Source organism: Aythya marila, assembly GCF_965140915.1.
Source record: "Aythya marila genome assembly, chromosome: 20".
NCBI lineage: Eukaryota > Metazoa > Chordata > Aves > Anseriformes > Anatidae > Aythya > Aythya marila.
Window position 1 is genome coordinate 6,950,600 of NC_139061.1, and position 21,516 is coordinate 6,972,115.

At 54.6% G+C, this 21,516-nt stretch overlaps 2 protein-coding genes across 7 annotated transcripts in view; both read right to left on the reverse strand.

The window, feature by feature from the left end:
* The window catches only part of FAM222B (family with sequence similarity 222 member B), a gene marked incomplete at its 5' end in the record, with an annotated part of 34,671 nt that extends 22,757 nt beyond the window's left edge, over positions 1 to 11,914 (reverse strand). For 3 of the 4 annotated variants that reach the window (XR_014318894.1, XM_082776666.1, XM_082776665.1), the window contains one exon: positions 11,559 to 11,914. Of the gene's footprint in view, positions 1 to 3,448; positions 3,466 to 11,558 lie in introns of those variants that run through there. The other variant, XM_082776667.1, reaches the window with a different exon arrangement.
* A 66-nt stretch (positions 11,915 to 11,980) lies between these two features.
* On the reverse strand, positions 11,981 to 18,093 carry ERAL1 (Era like 12S mitochondrial rRNA chaperone 1). Of its 3 annotated transcripts, none has more exons than XR_014318861.1 (12): positions 17,956 to 18,093; positions 17,592 to 17,738; positions 17,384 to 17,511; positions 17,206 to 17,283; positions 16,986 to 17,032; positions 16,663 to 16,724; positions 16,101 to 16,213; positions 15,367 to 15,756; positions 14,750 to 14,899; positions 14,383 to 14,463; positions 13,874 to 14,070; positions 11,981 to 12,135 (listed from the first exon to the last, which is right to left on the reverse strand). XR_014318861.1 is itself a non-coding variant. In XM_082776211.1 (11 exons), exons 1-11 carry the CDS (start codon positions 18,047 to 18,049, stop codon positions 13,948 to 13,950), a joined length of 1,413 nt encoding a protein of 470 aa, XP_082632337.1. In that variant the 5' UTR covers positions 18,050 to 18,093; the 3' UTR covers positions 13,106 to 13,947. The 3 variants fall into 3 exon arrangements, 1 of the variants encoding a protein (XP_082632337.1); XR_014318862.1 differs by having other exon boundaries at positions 11,981 to 13,084; XM_082776211.1 differs by lacking the exon at positions 11,981 to 12,135 and having other exon boundaries at positions 13,106 to 14,070.
* Positions 18,094 to 21,516: the final 3,423 nt, after the last annotated feature.

A 21,516-nucleotide genomic window follows, 5' to 3' on the forward strand; every position in this document is an offset into this window, starting at 1 on the left:
CCTCACAAAGAGCAGACCTGTAAATGACATCTCGAGGATTAAACTGATTGAGATGCAATTTGCCTAGCAACCATTCATTAAGCAGAGTTCACAAACAGGCCAGCAATCTATTCCACCTCCTTATCCGAGCAGTAAACAGATAGCAGTCTCTGCTGTGTCCTCTCTCTGCCGGCTCAGACACGTTGTAAACAGATTTTTCAGAAGTTTCGACTCCTACGGTCAACGGCGGAGCACAAATCCTGCCCTCCCAGCGCCAGGAATTCGGTTCCAGCCAGCGCCTCGCCGGCCTCGAGCAGCTCCAGAAGGACGACAACGCAAATCAGAAGGCGAACGGTGAAACATCTCTCCGGGATTTTCTCACCTCGAGCACTAAGTCTTTATCCCAGCCTCCTATCCCAATCTTTAAAGAAAAATCTTCATCACGCGAGCATTTGGCACTGCTGTTCTGATCGCTGAGAAAGACTCAATGAAAATCTTGTTCCCCTCCTTCGTCTTCTGAAAGGAATTGAAAGGCACTTCCAAAGTTTTTGATAAAGGTTCCCCCTTCAGAGAAGGAAGGAAAAGTCACATTCTCCCTCCCATTAAGTGTTTTTCCTCAAAATAAGCACGACAATGCCAGTGGCATCAGCAAAAATCAAGCCAGCTATTTATTTCAACGTCAAGAATTCAGCTGGAAAGTTTAAGCGAAATCGTGATTCTGCGTCATTGTTTCCCCACAGAAACATCCAATACTACCCCGTTCTGCCCCAAAATTAACCAACAAAGCTGAGCTCGGACACATTGCAGACTATATACCTGTACCTGCATGGTTTTCCTTTTTTCTTCTGGGAAATCACTGCGACATCCAGCACGCTCTTACAATTAAATATGCAAGAAAGAAGAATTAAACTGGCTATGAATAATTAATCTCACATAATACTACTTCATAAGGGGAGTCTGGCTGAATATTCCCACAGAGGAGACGTCCCCAAATACAAGGCACACCACGACCAGTGGCTTTCCTTTTCTTATAGGGTCTACGAGTAACTCCATGGCTGCTGCTTGGTTCTGGAGTAGGTTCTTCCCGGCCGTGCCTCCCTTCTCCTCCTTTTCCCTGCCCATCAGGGTTTAGGAGAGCTTGAAGAAACGTGCGAGTGTCGAGAGAGCTGCTGCACCGCTCATCTGCACCTCGGAGCTCGCAGGCTTCCCAAACACTACCCATTAAAAAGCAGAAAGCAATTATCTCCCTTCCCAGCGGAGGATAAAGCAAGTATGATGCAACAATTACTTACAAGATAGTATCAGGTTAAGGTTGGGAGAGAAAAAAAAAACAATTAAAAAGGTTTGCAGGAGCTAAGGAATGCAGTTTGCTCTCCCAGAGCCTATCTGGAGGAGAAAGATAGCATCAGCTCGCAGAGCAGACCTTCCTGCTCCGGGTTTAGTTTTGGAGGCTACGGGACATAAATCGCAGCAAAGCTACGGCCCCATCCCTCCTGGCTCTGCCTCACTAGTTTCTAGAGCAAAAATCAACTGAAAATAGGTTTTTAATTGAAACCCTGAGTTGTTTCACCTAATATTTACTGAAGTCTCCATAAAATTGGGATTTGGCCCTGGGCACTGTGCACTAGGTACCCGTGGGGTCAGCTCCATGCTGATCACTTGCTCCACGCGGAAATCCCCAGCTCCCCGACGTTTATCCGAGCAGCACGGCACGCAAACAGCCTCCTGCTGCAGAGCACGACTCTTGGAGACGTGCATTTGAAATCAAACCACACTCGGTGCTGCTTAAAGCAGAGCTGGGCACAGAGATGGTGACAGCCCTACGGCTCAAGCCCCCGCTGGAGGATTCGGTGCATTTCTCCACCACAAACACGAGTCGGGGGTCCTCCTCCACGCAGGCAAAGTCATGTTGGAGATGTGCTGGTTTAATATGAATTTTCTATTAAAAATTAAGAAGATTAAATGAAACCTGTGAGCTGGAAGGTGCCACGAGTGTTGCTCCGCTGCCGCGCTCGCTGCCCGGAGGAGCTGGAGGCAGAGGCAGACGGGGATGGGGCACAGCACTGCTGGCTTTGGGATCCCCCGCAGACTTCAGAAAGACTCCTTTATTTCAGCAGGAGGTGAGGACGGCGGCTGCACCCCAGTGCTGCTGGGTTTCAGCGGCACGGGGGGTTTACTGCCTGCCTTCTGCTCTTCTTTTTCCTTCATGCATGCGAGCACAGGGCAGGTGGCTCTCCATCGCATCCGTGGCGAGGGCTGGAGGAGCAGAACCCCATTTCCAGGTGCTTTTGGGGGTTGTTGCTACCAGCCAGGAGCTGGATGGAAGGTGGAGCCCGTAAACACATCATCCTGCTGAAAATCCCAGCGCCTTCTCTCCTGACATCCAGTCCTCTGGGCACCAGCACTGATCTTTGCCCATTTGCGAGCTCGTCCCTTTCTGCCTGCCCGAATTTAATCGCCTTGCCAGGAAGCATCCTGCAAATCCCCGGAGTTTACAGAAGCCAAGTTTAACCTTCAGTCCCTAGGAATGCTAACAGAACAGAAAAAAAAAAATTAACCCCGGCGCAACGACAACAAAAAGTCCATATCTGCACTCCTAACGACGCAGCAAAACGCAGCACGTGGCGGTATTTCCGAGCACCTTGCTGGGGATAAAACAGCAAATGGACCACAGCTTCCATTTTGAGGAGCAGAGGGAAAAGCCAACGGAGCCGAGGCCATCAGCAACAAGGCACAAGGGTGGGAGAATTAAAGGGAATACAGCACCACGTTTAAGCGATTTTAGAAATGTCACTGATTTGAAAACCAAGTCACCTTAAACGTTTCAAATTTCGCCATCTCTGGCACTTTTCGTGGCTTAGCCTACTTTTCCCAACCTCATTTGCATCAGCCCAATAGGCCTCCTGCTGGGAGGCATTAAAATGGCAGCCCCCCATGGAGACGGGCTCCCTTCACCAAGCCAGGCTGAAGGACTAATAAGTATTCCTAAAACATTTTAAAGCCATTAATGGTGTTTAGTAAACATTTATTTAGAATTAGTGCCACCGGTAGAAGCTGCCTTAATGTGTTCTGCTGCAGCATCTGAGGGAAAGGTCGGGCAGAGCACCAGGTACCCCCCAAAAATCCCAAAAGCCCCAAATCCGAGGCTCCTGCCCTATGCCACCCCACTGATTTGCCATCCCCGACCCCAAAGCTGTTGTCTGGGTATCAATGTGTGATTCCCAAGAGCGCAGGGAGCCTTGCAGACCTCCTGGCTGGGGTTTGCAGGGGGGAATTTGGGTTCCTCTGACCGCCCGTGGCTGGAGGTGGACCCCCAGTGCCACACCTGGTTCCCAGCAGGGAGCTGTGCAGGATCAGCACGTGTTTTTGTGGTGTTTGGGACAAATCCACTCCGCATTTGGCAATTCATTCCACCAGCTGAAGGGAGAGACCAGCACAAATGCAGCGTCCAGCTCGGCGGTACCGATACCTTGAGGATTTGGTACAAACGCAGGGTGCTCTCCACGAGTGGCCGGGCGACGCGTTATCTGCTCGGAGCCATCTGCAGAAAACCAGGTAGGGTTTTATCGAAGCTCTGGAAAGCAGAATAAATCATTTCCTCCGTATCTGTGATCCTGACAGAGACAGACGCTGCAAATCCGCGAGCCGGCGAGTGCAGGCTTGTCTGGTTAGCAGAAATAAAATTATATCGGCATCATATCTGATTTATTTTTAATAAAAAAGAAGGCAAACCAGACCTTTAATATTGAAACAGTCACAGCCAGCACCTCCCCGGCCCACAGGAGACATCACATATAGAGTAGAATTGTGAAAATAAACCCAGGATGGGCAGTGGCATTTCTCCTAGGAAGAGCCATCGCAGTCGAGACGCGTTTTAATTGTCACACGTAATGAAAAGCACCCGATTCCTTCTTCATTCGCTGTCCTTATTGCTAACAGTGTAGGGCTGTAAGGTTTCTCAGGGTGCTTTCTGACACCACCAGCGTGGCCGTGCCCCGTCAGGGGATCAGGAGCGAGCCCGGTGGCCACCACCATGCGGTAAAAATAGCGCAGCCCCCTGCCACAACGTCCCTACCAGGTTCCCGGCACCAATCCCTGAGGCATCTCTGCATGAACACCCCGTGGAAGTGGGGAAACCGGCACTGGAAACTCACCGAAGGGGAACGCTGATCCCTTGGGACATCACAGCCACTGCTTTAAAGCCTCCTTTCCCCAAAGAGCCCTCAGCTCCATCTCCGAAAGCTACCAGAGGCTAGTAAATAAATTATATTCCCCAAAAGCGCTGTGAACAAGAGAAACTCCTCCAAATTCAGCGAGAAAATCCTCGCTGAATTTGGTCCTCAGGCAGCAGCCACGTCCAAGGGTCCACATGGGGTGACTGGGATCCGTGTTTTATTTCCCAACACCCTCGGAGTAACTTCTAACACCTGAACTCGCGGCTGCCCTGGGTGTTACTGGGTGAGCCGAGCGCTCCAACGTGTGGATTACGACAAAAGAGCCACCAAGCATCTTCAGAGCTCACTTTCCTCCACAGATGGAGGTTCCTGCGCTTCCACGGGCAGTGCTGCACCGGAATAAAATCCGATTTAATTGGCTCCTAAACAGCCGAGCAACCGCTTTCATTTGATTTCAGCGGCAGTGATTCCTAAACCAAGCGGCTCGACCTCCAGCACGGGATGACAAGCAAACAGGACAAGCAGAAAGGGACATCACAAAGCTACCTGGAGCCCCAATCTGTCAGCCCTGGGATGCCACACAGCCCTGCAGCACCCACTGATTAACCAGGACCAGTAAACGATCCGATCTTTGCTCCAGAGGAACCGCTACAGCGGCTGGGATTGAACCCTAGGTGCAATTTCCCTCGTGCACGCTAGATGGGAGCATGGAAAACCTTAATTCTTTCCTGCCTTGGCTGAATGTTAAGTGGCTGAAATGTATAGCACGCTGTCACATTCGGAGAAGCCTCTTCTGTCCTTCATCTGCAGCTTGGCTAATTGACACGCTGCGAGTAAGAAGCTGCCCGGAACTATTAGGCTAAGCTGTGCTGGAAATGAGTAGTAAATAGGAGAGAATATACAGCAGAAGTATTAACCATAGCATTCAGGCCGCTTTTTAAAGCACACGTATTCCATTTCCAGAGCATTTCAATAACCAGCGCCGATGAGATCCATCACAGAAATTGGATTTAGGTTTTAGAAACCTTTGGCTTATTTTCACAACCCAGTGATTCTATAAATACCACCTTGGTCAGGAAGAGGAACGAGAGATGGGAAGGTGCAAGAGGCTTCAGGAACGTTGCTGGAGCTTTGAGTGGGAAACAAACACATTTCTGGAAGATACTGGGGGAAGCATGGGGAGAAACAGCGCCCCGGAGTCTTGCAAAAGGATCTCAACACAGATGAGAGCAGCAGAGCATCGAATCTCCCTGGGATTTCACTACACAGAAGTCTTCAGGAAAGTCTCTTAAAAGTCACTTGTTCCCAAACCAAGCCATTTCTAAATTTAACCACCGAAAAGAACTCGGCTCAGACAATGGCACCACCAGGAAGAAAGGCACTGGGAAGAGCTGCTCTCCCTCGCCCGCTTCGGTCTTTTCACTTATTGATTTTCCTCCACATTCATTCACGAACGCTCAGCACGGTTGTGAACAACCTGAAGTCAAAGAACACACGAATTACCAGCTCTAGGAACACATCGCCTGATCCAGAAAAGCCAAGGGCTCTCCTGGAAGTGCACAACAGGCTGGGGAGCGGATAAAGGGCAGCCAGCAAATGCCCGTGGTTCCCTTCCACAACGAAGCCCAAGCATCCTCTGTCATCCCCTAAATGGCTCTTTGCCCCCCCAAACCATCAGGCTTCGTCCTCGGGGTCCTCGTTTATCTCCTGAAACTCAAGGAATAGGAATAAACTCGTCAAAGAACGGGCTGGTTACAGCTGCTACGAGCCAGCCCCGCTCGCCTCGGAGAGGGTCCCGGTGTCACCTGCAGGGCCGTGGGGAACAGCACACCAAGACAAGGCTGCTCCACCGCTGCCCCAAAGCAAAAGCAACGAGAAATGGTGACAGAATAAAAGGAAGAATGGAGACAAATGACTTTGCTGGAGAGTGGAGTAATAAACTGGGCAAAAGGCTCTCCTTTCCAGGTGTTAAGTGGTTTTTTTTTCCCGTTCCATGCTAAAATAATAGATCAGCAGAGGAGGAAGTTACTCCAGGGAGTGGAGTTTCCATTTTTTTGGAAAGGCTGACACAACGCCCTTTCCATCCAATGGAATCTGAAATACACAGATTTATGGGATTGGCTCGAGACAGCCATCGTAGGACACTTTTCAAAGCCTTCTGCGTGCAGGAGCTGCCTACGGAGAGGAACAAAACGAGCGGCGAGACAACAGCCACAGGAAAGGGCAGGGCTGCGGGACGCGAGTCCTCCAAAAGGCACGTTCCAAGTTTTTAAGCAAGCTGACAGCAAGAAGAGGGATCGCAGGATACAGCCGAGGGTGCAGGGGGGTCAGGAAACAAACAAACCCCGCGGCGCTCCGTCCTGACTTCTGCAGGCAAGAGCAAACGAAACCACGTACCGTTTCTTCTTCCACTGCGCTCTCCCTCAAGCCCTGAGTGATTTTTCCCTGCCTCCATCCACCCGACAGGGCGGAATTAAGGGGCAGGCAGAGCCCGGCTCCCATCCTAGCTGCTGAGCACAGGACGGGGAGACAGCCCGAGTCTGAGAGGCGAAATTGCAGAAAAGAAGCGAAAGGGAGACGGGCTCCGAGCAGCAAAGCGCATCCCCTCACCTATTTCCACTCGCCCTCACGTGGTTCCCGAATTAGAAACAATCAGAATCCTGCTGGAAACAATATACAGCTCCCTAATTGGGTTGTCTGCGCTGCAGACGTCAGCAGCGTATCGCCTGGCAGATCGCTTTTTGAGTGTTTTTTTTTCTTTTTTTTTTTTTTTTTAAATACTAAAAATAGCTTCGCTTGCCTGGTTCACCTTCCCTGCACCGCATCGCTACGAACCTACAAATCCCTCACTCACCGCACGGCGGCTGCGAGCTGGGGGCGTTCAGGATCCGCTCCCTCCGGAGGCAGGATGCGGCGCCTGGAGCCCTTCGACAAAATCTCCCCGCGAGCCTCGTCTCGGATGCGCTGTGTTTACAGAAATCCTCATTTCTAACACATTTCCCTGTAGTACGCCCGTCAGCGCATCTCGTTAGAAGCCTGGAGCAGCTCAGCTACCTCCGAACAAATAAAGAAGCCAGCAGCTCGCTTCAGCTGCCCCGTGTGGTTTGTAAACTTTAAAGCCTCACCCCACCAAACGACACTCCTGTGAGATGATCCCGGTAACAAAATATCGCTGTTTTCTTCACAAAGCCTGGGAACTTGGATCTTCAAGCACAGCGTCAACGAGTTACACGCTGGGAATCCACAAACTGAGCATCGTTTCTGAGCACTACCGGAGAAAATCCTAACAATAAACCACATAAAAAAAACAAGGGGGGAGGCGTGATGGCAGACAGACTGCACTGGAAAAGGGTCTGCAGGGTTTATAAAGCTGGATCAGCCGTGGGCCACAGTCACTGCTTCTTTAAAATGCCCAATTTAAATCAAAAGCCGAAAGAGGCAGCCAAAGATCCTGCCAGTCTCTGGCAGTCCCAAACCGAACCCGGCTCAGGTTGACTGAGGCCAAGCTCCTGTTTTTTGGATAGGAAGTTTAGCTTTTGAAGAATGCAATCCACAGGAAAATATCTTTGGGCACGTTTAAAAAAACAACCTGTGAGGATCCCAGCTGGCAGGACACCTTTTAGTACCTCTGTTCCTCGGTAGCTGACTCAGTATTTGCAAAACAACTTCTTTATAGAAAGAAAAAAAAGATGAACAGTGTGACAAACTCCTTCGAGCATTCATAGTCAAACCGATGCTGTGCAATTAAAAATTGCTCACAGAGCCCATTGTGATTAAGATTTTACCACGAGTCACAAAATGCAGTGGGGAAGTGGCACAACGCACAAACAACGGGTTGAAATTCTTCGCTTTCCAGCCAGAAAAAAAGCTTCAAACGCAGTCCCTTCCAGATTTCACCAGCCTCTGAAACCTGTCCTCACCTCCAGCAGCATCTCACCCCAAAACCCACCCCAGGGGCTCCAGCGGGCCGGCGGACGGGCAGCCTGATACTCAAACCGTGGCTGCGGTGTCTCAGCGAATTGCTACGTGCTCCTGAGGCAGTTCTTTAAAAGTTCCAGCCGTCTGCTAAATAAATCAGGCAAGCTGAGCTTTGGCTGCGCTCTCAGTGGGGTGGTTAGTAATTCCATAAATCCTGGAATCCTGGAAATGACCAGGCTTTAGAGAAACGCGACATGGACATGACTTCATCGCCCATCCCCATCAATCAGCGCCTCCCCTCGCTGCCACAGCTCGCCTGCTGCAGATGAGGGTGCTGAGCAGCACGGGCGCGGGACGTTCTGGCTCGGGGCTCTGAGGACAAGAGGTTTTGGGGTGGCAGGAGCGTGCCTCTGCCCTCTCCATCCCTGTGGGCCAGCCAGGAATGAGTCAAGGGCGAAAACGGGGAAGAATAACCGTGAATGGACGAGCCACGGTGGAAGGGAAAAGTGAAGGAGGAAACAAGGAGTTTCCATCCCATATCGTGGTGTTTCGGTGCGTGCAGCTGAGGACGCAAGCTAAAGCTCGCACACATCTTAAAGCAGTCTGCATTTCTGGAGAGCACAGATACCTCGACAGAAGCCTGACTTCTCCTCTTCATCTCCAGTAACAGTTCCCAGAAGCAAACGTAGCTAAAGCAGTGTCTCTGTCAGAGGACAACTTGAAACAAATACAAATAAGACCGGAATTACGGCAGATAGCCAAGCTGCAAAGAACAAAAGGGGGTTTTAATTTGATGTTGGGAGAGAAAGACAATCCTACGTGGACACTCTCCAACGTACTTCTGATGTTATTAACAGCAAGAGCACCTCAGGCTGTGCTAAAGCAGAAAAAGCATGAATCTATTTGCAAAGTGAATGGAAAGGGGGGATCAAAAATACAATCTTATTAAACGGCGTGCGTTTGGTGCTAAGTGCATTATTTATCCGCTCGAGAAATTCCCCAAATGAGAGCGGGTGCCCGAAGTAAGGTCACTGCTTGATGTCAATTCCAAAGCAGAACTGCGCCTTGTGAGGATTTCAGCACATGCCTGCTCTTTTATCTCAGCACAAAACGAGATCTGTTTTTTTTTTTTTACACTTCAAAAGCCACGTAAGGCAACAAATAAAACACACGCCGAGCATGAAGGCCCAGAAAACATGCCAGCATCTCTCAGCAATCATCCTTCCCGTGTCATCCGTTCTGTCAGATTTATCTGGTTTTGCTTAATTCGGGTTCCACTGATAGGCATCTTTCCTCTCTAGACCATCAGGCCGGGTAGACTTGAACTCGATGTGGCTTCTTAAAATAGCAGAGAGAAACTACAGCCTATTCATCAACCGCTCTCCCAGCTCCAGCTCTGCTTAGGACTCTCCCCGAAGAGGGTCAATCTCTGATTTCCTCACCTCAGAAATTCTACCCGACCGCACCGTGTAAAGAGCACTTGAAAAAACAGATACAGCCTTTCTTTTTTGGAAGCTTTTCCCCCTGAAAGCTGTATTTATTGCGGAACAATCCTATATTTATTGTAAATCCCACTCTCCTTTTGTCCTGACTCATACTTGTTTGTGATCCAAAACCTCCTCTACCAAAATCTACCAAACAGTCAATTTTCCTGTGCTTGCTTTCCATTCCTGCTGCTTTTTTTTCTCCCCTTTTCAAGTCCTCTTGGACCTGTTTTGCACCGCTCCAGACCCACCTGCCTGCTGCTTCTGCATCCTTTGCTCCCTGGGCTGCTGCAGGCGGTGAGACCTTGTTCTCTTCATCTCTAATATCTGTAATATGTTTCAACAATGTCTTCCCCGCTGCCTTATAAATCTACTTAAATGAATGCACTTCCTAGCTAAGGCAGCTCCACTCCTCCTCGCGTTTTTAACCTCTTTCAGCATCAGCCCTTTCCACTTTCATCGAGTCAAGGAGCCTCACGTGAGGATCAGGTCTCTGTGACAGCACGATCCTGTAACCTGTGCTCACAAGAGCGGCTTTCACGTGTGTTTTCAGAAAAGAAAAGAATGAAACATCCACTGAATTCAGCCCATGATGGCTTTTCCCTCTACGGACTGCTTTCTAGCTTATTTTGGATGAAAAATTGCAAGTGCTCTGCTGCTGCTTCCCATCCACGTGAAATGAGTAACGCTGGGCTCTAACAAGTTCAGATTCAGGTGGCAAAGACCCGCTCGGAAACGCGTGCGCAGGGAGGAAAAAGCAACCATCACGAGTCTGCTCCTGCCAAGGCAGCAGCAGCAGCCACAGGACTGAATCAGACAAAGTTCCTACAGCACGTACACAGAGCCCACGGAGCCCAGGAGGAGTTATTTGAAGGTATCCCCGCTGCTCCGGCACAGACACCGCTCGGGAGCCCTGCAGGGTGCTGCTCTCTTACAGCCACCCCGAAAACAAAGCAGCGCCTTTCTGCAGCAAAGAGGTAAAAGCCTTAGGGGAAAAAGTTTTCTAAGCGAGCTTGTGACTTTAGTTGTGATAAAAATGAACGAGAACGATTAGGACCATCGCAGAAAGTGGGTGCAAAGTGTTCCTGAACTAGGCAAGGCCAGAACCGGGCTGCACGGGATTTATCCTACGGGCGGTACGGGGCCGGGAGAGGCAATGTCAGCGAGGGCAGCACACCTCGGCCAGCCCCACACCGCCCAGCCGAGAGCTTTCAAGCACTTCACCTCCTTCAAGCAGCCCGGTCGCACCTCCTCCTCCAGCTGTCTTTCTGCGCGTTTTTTTTTTTGTGTGTGCGTGTTTTTGCATTATTTTTTTTTTTTTTTTTTTTTGCTTTCCCCTTCACGCTCCGCCGTTCAGCTTCCCGTTCAGGTGCTCCAGAAAAAGGGCTGGCAGGAAATCAGAGGGCCCAGGGCGGCGTTAACAATGGCTCTTGCAAAACCGCGCCGCCGAGAAGCCGCTCCAGCTCCTTCTCCCCCCCCCCCTCACCCTCCTTTTTCCACACACCCCTCCCCGGTGCCTCCGGGAACCGTGGCACAAAGGAATCGCTGCGAAGCTCCCCGGGGAGAACAGAACCGGGGAGGGCCCCCCCCCCACTTTAGGAACCGGGCCCCGGGGCCTCCCGTTGGGGCCGGGCCGAGCCGTGAGGGCCCCTCCTGAGGCGGGCACCGGGGCTGTGTGAGGAGAGGAGGGGGGGGGGGGGCGGCCCCGTGGAGCCCCCCCCCCCCGGGCGGTACCGGCGGGCTCCGGTCAGGCCGCAGCCCTCACTCCCCCCCCCCCCTCCTTTTCTGTCACCATTACACCTTTTGTCCCGCGCGCGCTGTCGCGACACTCCCCCTATCGCGACAGGCGGCGTGAGGATGCGTGTGTGGAGAGATGGGGGGGGAGAAACCGGGAAGGACAATGAGGAAAAGAGGCGATGGGGGGGGGGGGGAAAGAACGGAAAAGCCCAGCTCGCCGCTTGTGCACCCCCCCCCGTACACCTCCTGGAGGCCCCGCACTTACTCTCGGTGCCCCTGCCCGGGCCTCATGGCGCCGCCGCCGCTGTGCCCGTGCCGGCCCCGCCGCTCCCCCCCTTCCTCCTCCTCCTCCTCCGCCGCCGCCGCCGCCCGCCCCGGCCGTGGTGGCTGCGCCAGGAGCCGCCGCGCATGCGCCCCGCCCGCCAACGGCCCCCGCCGCCCCGCCCCGCCGCCATTACAGCGCCCCCTCCTCCTCCTCCTCCTCCTCCTCCTCCCGCCTCCTCCCCTCAGCGGCCCCGCCGCCATGACAGCGCCACCGCGCGGCCGCCATTAAAGGGCGGGAGGAGGGCTGAGGGGATGGGGGGTTCGCGCGTTTCGGCGCGGAGCTACGGAATAAAATGTGTGAATTTGTGACGGAAAAGCGGCTCGCTGTTGAGTTTTTGTTTGGTTTTTAATAAAAATGAAGGAGATGGGGTACAGAAGGGAAAGGGGGACGCAGACAGGCGCGGTGACATGGCGCCCAGGGGCTTCTTCAGGGGGCTGTGGTGGCTCTGAGGGGGCAGCTGCAGGCTGGGGAAGTAACGCAGAGCTCCCCACACAGGGACTGGGACACGGTACTTGTGCTGAGAAAGTAGAATCACAGAGTCATAAAATCATTAGGGTTGGACCAAATGATCTTGGAGGTCTTTTCCAACCGTCACCCTCCCGCCAATGTTACCCCAAAGGGTTTGGGTTCCCTGTAGGAACCCCCAGAAGACCCTTTCAGATCTCTCCCTTCAGCCCAGAGGTGTTGGTTTGTAACAGCACACTGGATTTCACCCCAATTTCTGGAAGGAAACTATTCAGTACTGAAAAAATTGAGCCTGAACTCAAGCCCACAGACTCAGCCCCACTCCTAAAGCAGCACACAGCACCACTGAGCGCCCCCAGCCCCCTTTGCTCAGCCTGCAAAAGCCTTGCCCACACCCTGACCTGTGTCAGAAGCTCTACATCCTCAACAGCCTCCCCAGCCTGAGCTGCTGCCCCAACTTTGGCCTCTTCTTCAGCTCTGATGGTCTCTAACTTCCAGTCTGCAACCTTGGTGCAAAGAGTAATGACTCTGTAGTAATGTTCCTGTAATAAACTGAGTCCCTAAGAAAAGGGTTGCCATCTGTTTCTGCATGACTAACTAGCCCTTCTGAAGTAAGCACCTACGCAATGCTGCTAGAGGCATCTTCACTCCAAATCCCTCAATGTTCATTCATTAGCCAAACGTCCAAATGGGTGTAAAGCCAGGACACCACTGGGCACCAAAACCAAGATGTGTCGAGGCAGGAAGACACCTATTCCCTGCTCTGCATGCCCTTCTTACAAACATGCTCCAGCAAATGCTTGTGTTCAGCAAGCAGTTCTCTGGCCTCTCTGCTCCCTTCACCTGCAGTCATGGAAGCAGCTCGCATACACACCAAGAACGGATCACAGTCCAAGCTCCATTTCTCTGCTTCTTCAATAATCCACTCAGAAGAGGGTGTCACCAGGTACATCCCTCCTGAGTCAGCACCACCTGCCAGGAGCAGTGAACTGCCTAGGACACTGAGGGGAAGGATGCCAGGGTAAGGAGAAGGAACACATTTTTATTAACTAAAGCATAGAAAAGGTGAACGTGAAAGAAATAGCTGGCAGTCGTCTAAGCGGAAGGTGCACACATGCCTGTGGCAAGAGCTCCAACACAGCAGCTGGAAACCACTGGCCTTCATGACCTATAGTTTCAGAGCTCTCTGCCCCACCCCGTTATGAGAATGTTTCTGCTAGCCAGCAAACTCTTCCAACTCAAGCTCCCTGGGCAATACTGACTCCCTCGCAGCTCCACTCACAACCATGAACAGGGTGCAGGGCAAGGAGCACAACAGAAAAGAGAACACCACATGGGCTGGGGTAGCCCCTTCCTCCTGCATTACCACGGCTGGCATCACTCAGCCTTCAGAAGAGATGATAAACGTGCGCTAACAATTCTTCACTGCGACCCTTTGCTAAAGGACAGGAGATGTTCCCCCACACTTCGAAGAACCACAATATTCACCCTTCCCTTTTTGAGCCAGACTCTTGACTCAAATCATCCTGAACTTCCAGCCACAATCGCTTGGCAGCAGGGATGTGGGACACAGCCCAGAAGCAGATGACAGCTCTGCAAATGCAGTGCTAGAACCACACACGCACCAGGTTCTCCGATGTGCGTCCCGTTTCCATACGATAAGGCCTCGTAGAAGATCTGTAGAGTTTATTTCCATTTGGGCCATTCCCCAAAGAATAATATATTCTACTTCAGCCCGCTATCTGGACTCCATCCTCCTGTTTCTGGATTGAGCAAAGGTGTTAAGATACCTGCAGCACAAACTGGGAGCGGTTTCTCTGCATGACCACAGAGCTCAACGGCTGTCAGAGCCTCCTCAAAGAGTTCAACTCTTCACCTCCACCTTGAGCTTCAAGCGGACATCACAGAGGAAAGCGTTCATCAGGTCCTGGCCAGCCTCCTGAGCGATCCTGCTGATAACCGTACCTCTTTTTCCAATCAACATCATCTGCATTAAAACCCAGAGAGAACACCATCACTCTCATTCTTCCTCTGGGGAGGAGTCACCTAAGAAAACAAGGGTGCGGGCACAGAAGCGTATAGAATATAGCAGCCAGGGATGTCCTACGACCAAACCATGGGCAACTGATTGCTTCAGAAAGGTGCAAGGTGTTACTGAACAGCCTGTGACTGTCACAGACCTGGATCTTTCCAACACAGAGCCCACTGCTGAGAGAAAAGGTGTCTAACACAGCAAGGGCACACACGCAGGAGCAAGGGGGCCTCCTCTCACACTCCCCAGCTCTCTCCTCTTACTCACCATATGAGACTTCCTTGGGACCACGAGGTTCTGCACAATGAGGAGCTCTCCGCTTGGCCCTTCCTCCCACAGCTCTGTCACCTGCAACAGCAAGCACACGATCTCACAATTCAGCACAGGATCTCCGGAGCCACAAATGTGACTCTTTCACAGACTAAAGCTTAGCTCCCTGGTACATGCACATGTGTGACCCCACTTAAAACACACAAAGGCTCTCGCTGCCCGACACCCAACTCCCAGGTCATCCCACGTGGCCTGTGAAGGGTCTGGTAGATTTCACAAACTCAAAAAAAAAAAAAAAAAGGAATTTTCATCACACTGCCAACAAAATAACTTGAAGGCAAGTCCGCTTGCACACGCTTCCCACCTGAGTCACGCCATAGGGCACCTCCAGGGGCAGGTACTCCAGAATCTTCTCCCTGATGATATTGTCACAGATCTCTTGAGGGGACTGGCTGGTCAGGACCCCGCTGTGAAACTCCCACGGGCCTGGCTTGGCTTGCATCAGGAGGTAGCGCTGTCAGCACAGAACACCCATCACACCCGTTAGCTGCCGCGTGCCATCCTTGTAGGGCCACAAAGCTCTGTGGTGAGTTGCTATGAGGATGCTCCTGCTAGCCACCAGGGCGGTGGCGTAATATCTTTGGCATGGAATGGAGAAAGGGAAGCTTCTGAAACTGAAACAATCCCAAAGGTCACACCTCCCGAAGTCATTTGTACGAGCTACAAAAGCCTACAGTACTACTCGCAGCTGCGTGATGCTGCATCGGGCATCCATCATTATGGACAGGCTGCTATTTGGGGAGCCTCAACGAAGACAGAAAACTCTGGAGATGTCAAAAGAGAACACATCCCCCAGCACAGACCCACGCCAGGCCAAGGACAGCAGCTCTGCTGGCTCCTCACAGGAGGAGCAGCTCAGTACGAAGCCCTAGGGTGCCACGAGGTGTTTCACAGCCTAACAGCAGCTCAGACTTCAGTTACCTTCAGCGTATCCACCTCCTCTCCTGTGAGAGCTGCCAGCATGAAGATCTCCTGGAAGCGTGGCCAGCCCTTCCTGTTTTTCAGATCTCTGCATTCACGGGGCTTTGGCCCTTGTGCTTCTATGACACGATCAGGCTCAGGAGCCCTCATGTCACTGCTGCTATCCAAGCCAGAGCCTTCTTGGGCTTTAACTGTTTCCTGCAGACCAGGAGACTCGTGGGCCCGGTTCTCAGGTGGAGAAGCCTGAGTGTTTTTAAGAACAGTTTTTGCTGAAGAACTCAGATTGTGTTTAAATGGAGACCTCACTTCCAGCTTCTTTCCGTTTACAGTTCCCTCTGTTAGCTCAGTTACGAGTTCCAGCAGGATGTACTTCTTCTTCAGCAGATCCACCTGGTACGAGAGAGAGGTATCACAAACTTGTCCCAAATGAGGCTGGCATCTGGACCCTGGCTGTTGGGGAACTGAAAGAATCCCCCCAGGGCCAGCAGCTGCACCAGGACATCTGCAGCTGAAGCAGACAGCTGGCCAGCTCCACTGTTGGACCAGCGGTTGTTTCCAGGCTGATTTAAATTCTGTTTTGCAGCAGACAGCTGCAGGGACACGTGTGTGCAACACAGACACGTAAACACACAAATATTCTGCAGTGGAGAGGAAAATCAGTGTCCTTTGACATACCCGGAAACACATTGGCGTGACTGACTGCTAAAGGCAGGACAAACGAGCTCCTCATTTACCTTGTTCAGAACCAGGACGCTGGGGACGTGGGGAAACTCAGAAAGACACTTCAGCACCTCTTGGCTCAGACAGCTTCGTGTCCAGTGATCCGACACATCCACCAAAACCAGAACTGCCAGGAAAGTGAGGGAAATATAACCGACCTGTGTTTTCCAAAACCTTAGTTTTAAGTTTCCTTGCAGCCCGTGGTTGAATCGTTTCCCTCCTGCTGCTACTTCTCTCTCTTGTAGAGGACAGCATGCAGGTGGAGCCAAAAAGGAGTGTTTTATTTGATAAAACAATAAGCCCAATTTATACTTGCTGTCCTAAAGAGATCACACAGTCTAAAACGCAACATCCACACCCAAATATTAATCTAAGCTTCAGACCAGACAACGCTAATCCCCTCCCTTGATTAAAAAATTCAAGTTTCTTCAATGCCCTTCCCTCCTCTCTCCTAGTTCATGCTCCCAGCACTGCCCTTACTGCCCAGTAACACATCCAGATACCGCAGTAGGAGGTCTCTAGGTTTCTGTGGCAGATAAAGGGTTTGGTTTGATGCAAAGGAACTTGAGCACCCACCTAAATCTGCATGTTTCATGCTGTCCCATGGGTCTGTCAGCATGGCCTCTTCTAGTTTATGCCTGAAAGACAAAGGCAGATGGATAAGCCAGACATGAGCTGGACGACAACCATCTTCCTTCCCCCTGCAGGGGAGGAAGCAACGAGGCTGGAAGGATTCTACAGGCTCTGTGTGCTGCTGAAATAGCAACAATAAAAAGGTGAGAAACCAAAACGAGGCTAAAAATAGAAGTTCCTGCCCTTTCTATTTTACAGACTTGTCACTTCCTGCTCTATCAAACCTCAACTCGACAGAACCTCGTCTCTCCCTGCAGCAGCGATACCTTTTGGCTTTCAAGGGACTGGTGAGGCCAGGCGTGTCCAGAATGACCTAGGAAGGAAAAAAAAACAGATCCTGTCAGCCTGCCTGCAGCCAGTGGCATAACTAGAACTTACATCTGCGTGATTAATTTTATAGAAGATACAAATGAGAAAATCCTGCGCTATCTGGCTAGCACTCCCTGCTGCCTCAGGCACATCATTTCGGCAGCGCGGGAAACTCACCAGCTGGGTGTCCTCAAACGTGACGACTCCCTGGGCTTTGCATCGGGTTGTGTGCACTTTCTTCGAAACAGGGAAAACCTCCAAGAAATTAAAAACATTACACATCTAGAGCACGTGAAAGAAGGGATTTAGCAGCCCGAATTTGGTGCTGTAACACATTTATAACAGCGTTCAGTACCTTTCTGCCCAAGAGCTGGTTAGAGAGCGTGGACTTCCCGGCATTCGGTGCTCCAATGATGGCGATTCTTAAAACCTTGGGGTTCTGGGGCTGGTCAGGCCGGTCCCGTAACAGCCGTTTTTGCTCCTCTGGTGGGTTAGAAGGAACCCGAATGTTGCTAAATCCCCACTGACAGCCCCAGGGACGGCCCCGGGCCGCTACCACTCACCTTTACTGGTGGCCACGGGCGGCGGGTGCTGGCCCAGAGCACAGGCCGGCTTCTCGGCGGGGATGCCCAGGATGCTGCCGAGCGCGGAGCTGCTCCCGCTGCAGCAGGCACCGAGCCCCCTGAGGGCCCGACTCTCCAGGGGACGAGCTGAAAAAGCAGCAAAAGCTCCAAATCGTACCGAAAACGCCCCAAAACTGAGGAGAACCGTTCCCACGAAGCCCAGCCGGCTGCCCCCTCACAGAGGGCCGCTGGGCCTGCCCCCGCTTCACACGCACGGGACCGGCCCCGCTCACCCCCAGTAGCTCCGGTCCCGGGTCCCCAACCCCAAGGCCCCGGCTCCAGGTCCCCGGTCCCCGGTCCCCACCTGCCCCCCCGGGACGCGCCCCCGCCGCCGCCGCAGCCCTCAGGGCCCAGCCCAGGGCCCTGCCCGCCGCCGCCACAGCGCCGGGCGCCGCCATCTTGCCCCGCCGCGGGGCAGGGCGGGAATGCCGCCGCCGCCCGCGCCCATTGGCTGAGAGGGGGCGGGGAGCATAGAGACGGGGAGGGGCGGGGCAGAGCGCCGCGCCGCGCCGCGAGGGGTTGTGGGAAGGAAGCGGGAGGCTGGGGGGGGCGGGGTTAAAATGGGCGGGAGGGGGTTGTGGTGGTGTGGGCGGGGTTTAAACGGAGCGGGCGTGGCTTAAATGGAGTGGGCGGGGCTTGTAATGGAGCGCCCCCTGCCGGCCCCGCCGTGTGTTGCAGGAACACCCAGTTCTCCCAGTGCTCCCAGTGCTCCCAGTGCTCCCAGTGTGCCCAGTGTCCCCTGCCACACAGCCCAGTGCACCCCCAGTGTGCTCTGTGTCTTCTGCCATGCAGTCCCCTGCCTTCTGCTGCACCCTCCCAGTCCAGCCCAGCGCACCCGTCTGTCCCAGTACCCCCTGCAGCACTCCCCAGTCCATCCCAGTGCGCCCCAGTCTGTCCCAGTACCCCCTGCAGCACTTCCCAGTCCATCCCAGTGCGCCCCAGTCCATCCCAGTGCCCCCTGCAGCACCCCCCAGTCCATCCCAGTACCCCCTGCAGCCCAGCCCATTCCCCTCAGTGCTCCCCAGCGAGCCCCAGCGCTCCCAATTCCCCCCTGCAATGCACCCCAGTGCCCCACTGCACCCCAGTGCTCCCCAACTCTCCCACAACACACCCCAGTGCCTCCCAGTGCTCCCCAGTGCCCTTTACAGTGCCCCCCAGTGCTCCCCAGTGCCCCCTGTGACCCACCCCAGTGCTCCCAGCACCCTGCCCGCACCCCCTGCACCCAAACTCCCCGTAGGGCGCCCTGTCCCACCCCACACCCCAGAGCCCCGCCGGACCCCAGCACCCTGGGGGCACACAAAAAGAAGGAAAACCAGAGCCGTGGTGCCGCGAGCGCCTTTATTGCCCCCAAACCCGCTCCAGGGGGGGCTCCATCTGCGGATCCGTGCCGAGCCGTGCCGTGTGCCCGGCCGGCGGCAGAACCATTACCATTACTAAACTCAGTAATGGTAACGGTTTCCCCGCCGGCCGCGTTCCCTGGCTGCATCCAGCGCTGCCCCGCACACTTGGGGTGCCCCAAATGTCCCTAAATCCCTCCCCAACCCCAATTCCCCGTCCCCTCCGTGCCCTCGCGGTCCCACGAGGCGGCTCTCGTTGCGGTGGCGGGGTGCAGCCCGGGGGAGTACATCATCTATACTGTAGTGTCTCATAGCCAACTTACAGTATACGATGATATCCAGCCCGGGGCGGCGGGAGCAGCGCCTGGAGGAGAGGAGAATAGGGTCAGCGTCCCCCTCTTGTCCCCCCCCCACGAGCACAGGGGGGTCCCCCCGCTGCTGGCACCCACCTGGCGGGGTGCTGCCGGGCCCCCCACCCCGCTGGTTCTGTGGGGTGCCGGCTCTGCCCCTGATTTATAGGAGCTGCCGGGGCTCATCTGCATATCTCGGATCTGCAGGGCACAGCGGGGGCGGCCCCATAACCCCCCCGGTAGGGTGTGGGGGGGCTCGGTCCCCCCCCCCCCAGCAGCTCCGTGCCAGCCTGGCGAGGCTTTGACACATTGGGGACACCAAGGACAGGGGGCTCCCGGGGGGCGCCTTTGTGTTGAAGGCAATGGGGTGGCCCCCATGAGCCCCCTCCATGCGTTCCATCTGTGGCTTGCACACCCCTAAACTGGGAGCTACTGGTTGCAAACTGGTGCCCAGGGGGTGGGCTGTGGGTGTCAGGGGTGGCAGCCCCATGGGGACAGGGGTGCTGGGCCACCCCCCAGCCGCGTGTGGCCTGCCGAGAGCCGTGTCCCCGTGTCACATACGGTTCCCTGAGGGACAAATCCCTCAGCCACGTGTCCCCAAGAGGGCCGTGTCACCTCCCTGTGCAGGACCACGGCCGTCCATGTCCCCAGGCCACGCGTGTCCCCAAACCCCGTGTGTCCCCACAGGGCCAGCGCCGTGCCCGGGTGTTTGTGGTGGCGGGGCAGGGACGTGCTGGCATTCCTGGAAGCCACCTGTGGGGACACGATAAGTCCCCATCTGCGTGGGCACCCCGATAAGCAGCAGCCACGGCTGCTGGGGACCCTGCCCTGGGGCGTGAGGTGTCCCCCGGACCTGCTGTCCCCTCCGTGTGGTGACAGAAATTGGGGCAGCGTCACCTGTGCTGCCACGGCCAGGCCCAGCACGAGGCCACCAGGATTTGGGGACAACCAGGGGCCGTCCCCTGCTCTCTTTGCCCCTTGCTGTGACCCAGGGGTCCTGGGGGGGCTGTAGGATTCCCCAGAATGTGGCACAGGCACCCCAAAACCAAAAGCAGGGACTTCACCAAAGCGTCCCCATCCCTTCCACCACCCGTGGCACAAGGGGACAGCCCTGCCCCATGTCCCCGCACCCCATAGCACCAAACGGGGCCAGGGGGTCCCCAGCAGCCCCCAGACCAGCACTGAGGAGCCGATGGGGGGGCCCCGGCTGCTGCAGCCCCCCCGTGGTGCTCAGGGCAGCGCCTGGCTGCAGATAAGGAGCCACCGAGCCGTCCCCACCCTCCCTATCAGCAGAGCCACCCCGATGGGGGGGGGGGACATGGGACAGGGGCCAGCCCGTGCCCCTGGGGGGACACGGAGGGGCTGGGGGCGTGAGGGGGCTGCAGGAGGCAGCAGGACGGAGCCCCCGTTGCTGGCTCTCACTGTCCCCATGGGTGTGCTGAGGGGGGGCAGAGCCACCCTGCTGTCCCCCAGAAAAGCGGGTGCCATGGGACAGAATCACGGAATATTTGGGGTCTGGAGGGGTCCTTAAAGGCCACCGGGTCCAAGCCCTGTGCCATGGGCAGGGACAGGGACGGGGACACCTTTCACTCCAAGCCCCATCTAACCAGGCCTCCATCACTGCCAGGGACAGGGCACAAACATCTCCGAGGGTCCTGTCCCTGTCCCTCACCCCCCCAAAACCCCTTCCTTACATCCCATCAAACCCACCCTGCTGCAGTTTAAAACCTTTATCCCTTATCCCGTCCCTCCAGGCCCTGCTGAAAGTTTTTCTCCATTTTCCTCACAAGGCCCCGTGGGCAAGGCCCGGCCTGGGCCTGGGCCTGCTCGGGGACACTGGGGACAGCGGTGGTGGGAGCTGCTGGGGACAGGGGGGCCTTGTGGTGTCAGTGGTGTCCCCACAGCGCTCAGCTCCATGGGGTAACGGTGGTGACATGGATGGGGCGGTGCAGGAACGGGATGAGGCCTCAGGCCCAAACAGAGCAGCCCTGGGGATGGGACGAGGAGGCTGTGGGGACGCGGTGATGGCAGAGAGACCTCGATCTCTGCAGGGGCAGCACAAATTGGGACCACGAGCCCCGATGCCAGCAGGAACACCCAGCCCGAGCAGGGTCCCACAGCACCCGAGCAGCCCACACCACGGCTGGCCACGCACCGGCTGCCGGGAGGGCGAAGCCT

Excerpts from the sequence above, each read along its gene's own strand:
- ERAL1 (XM_082776211.1), bottom strand. The coding sequence starts at position 18,049 with ATGGCGGCGCCCGGCGCTGTGGCGGCGGCGGGCAGGGCCCTGGGCTGG. Across the intron at positions 17,033-17,205 it reads CGTTTGAGGACACCCAGCTG|GTCATTCTGGACACGCCTGG; the intron begins GTGAGTTTCCCG and ends TTTCCTTCCTAG. Across the intron at positions 15,757-16,100 it reads GCGTCCTGGTTCTGAACAAG|GTGGATCTGCTGAAGAAGAA; the intron begins GTAAATGAGGAG and ends CTCTCGTACCAG.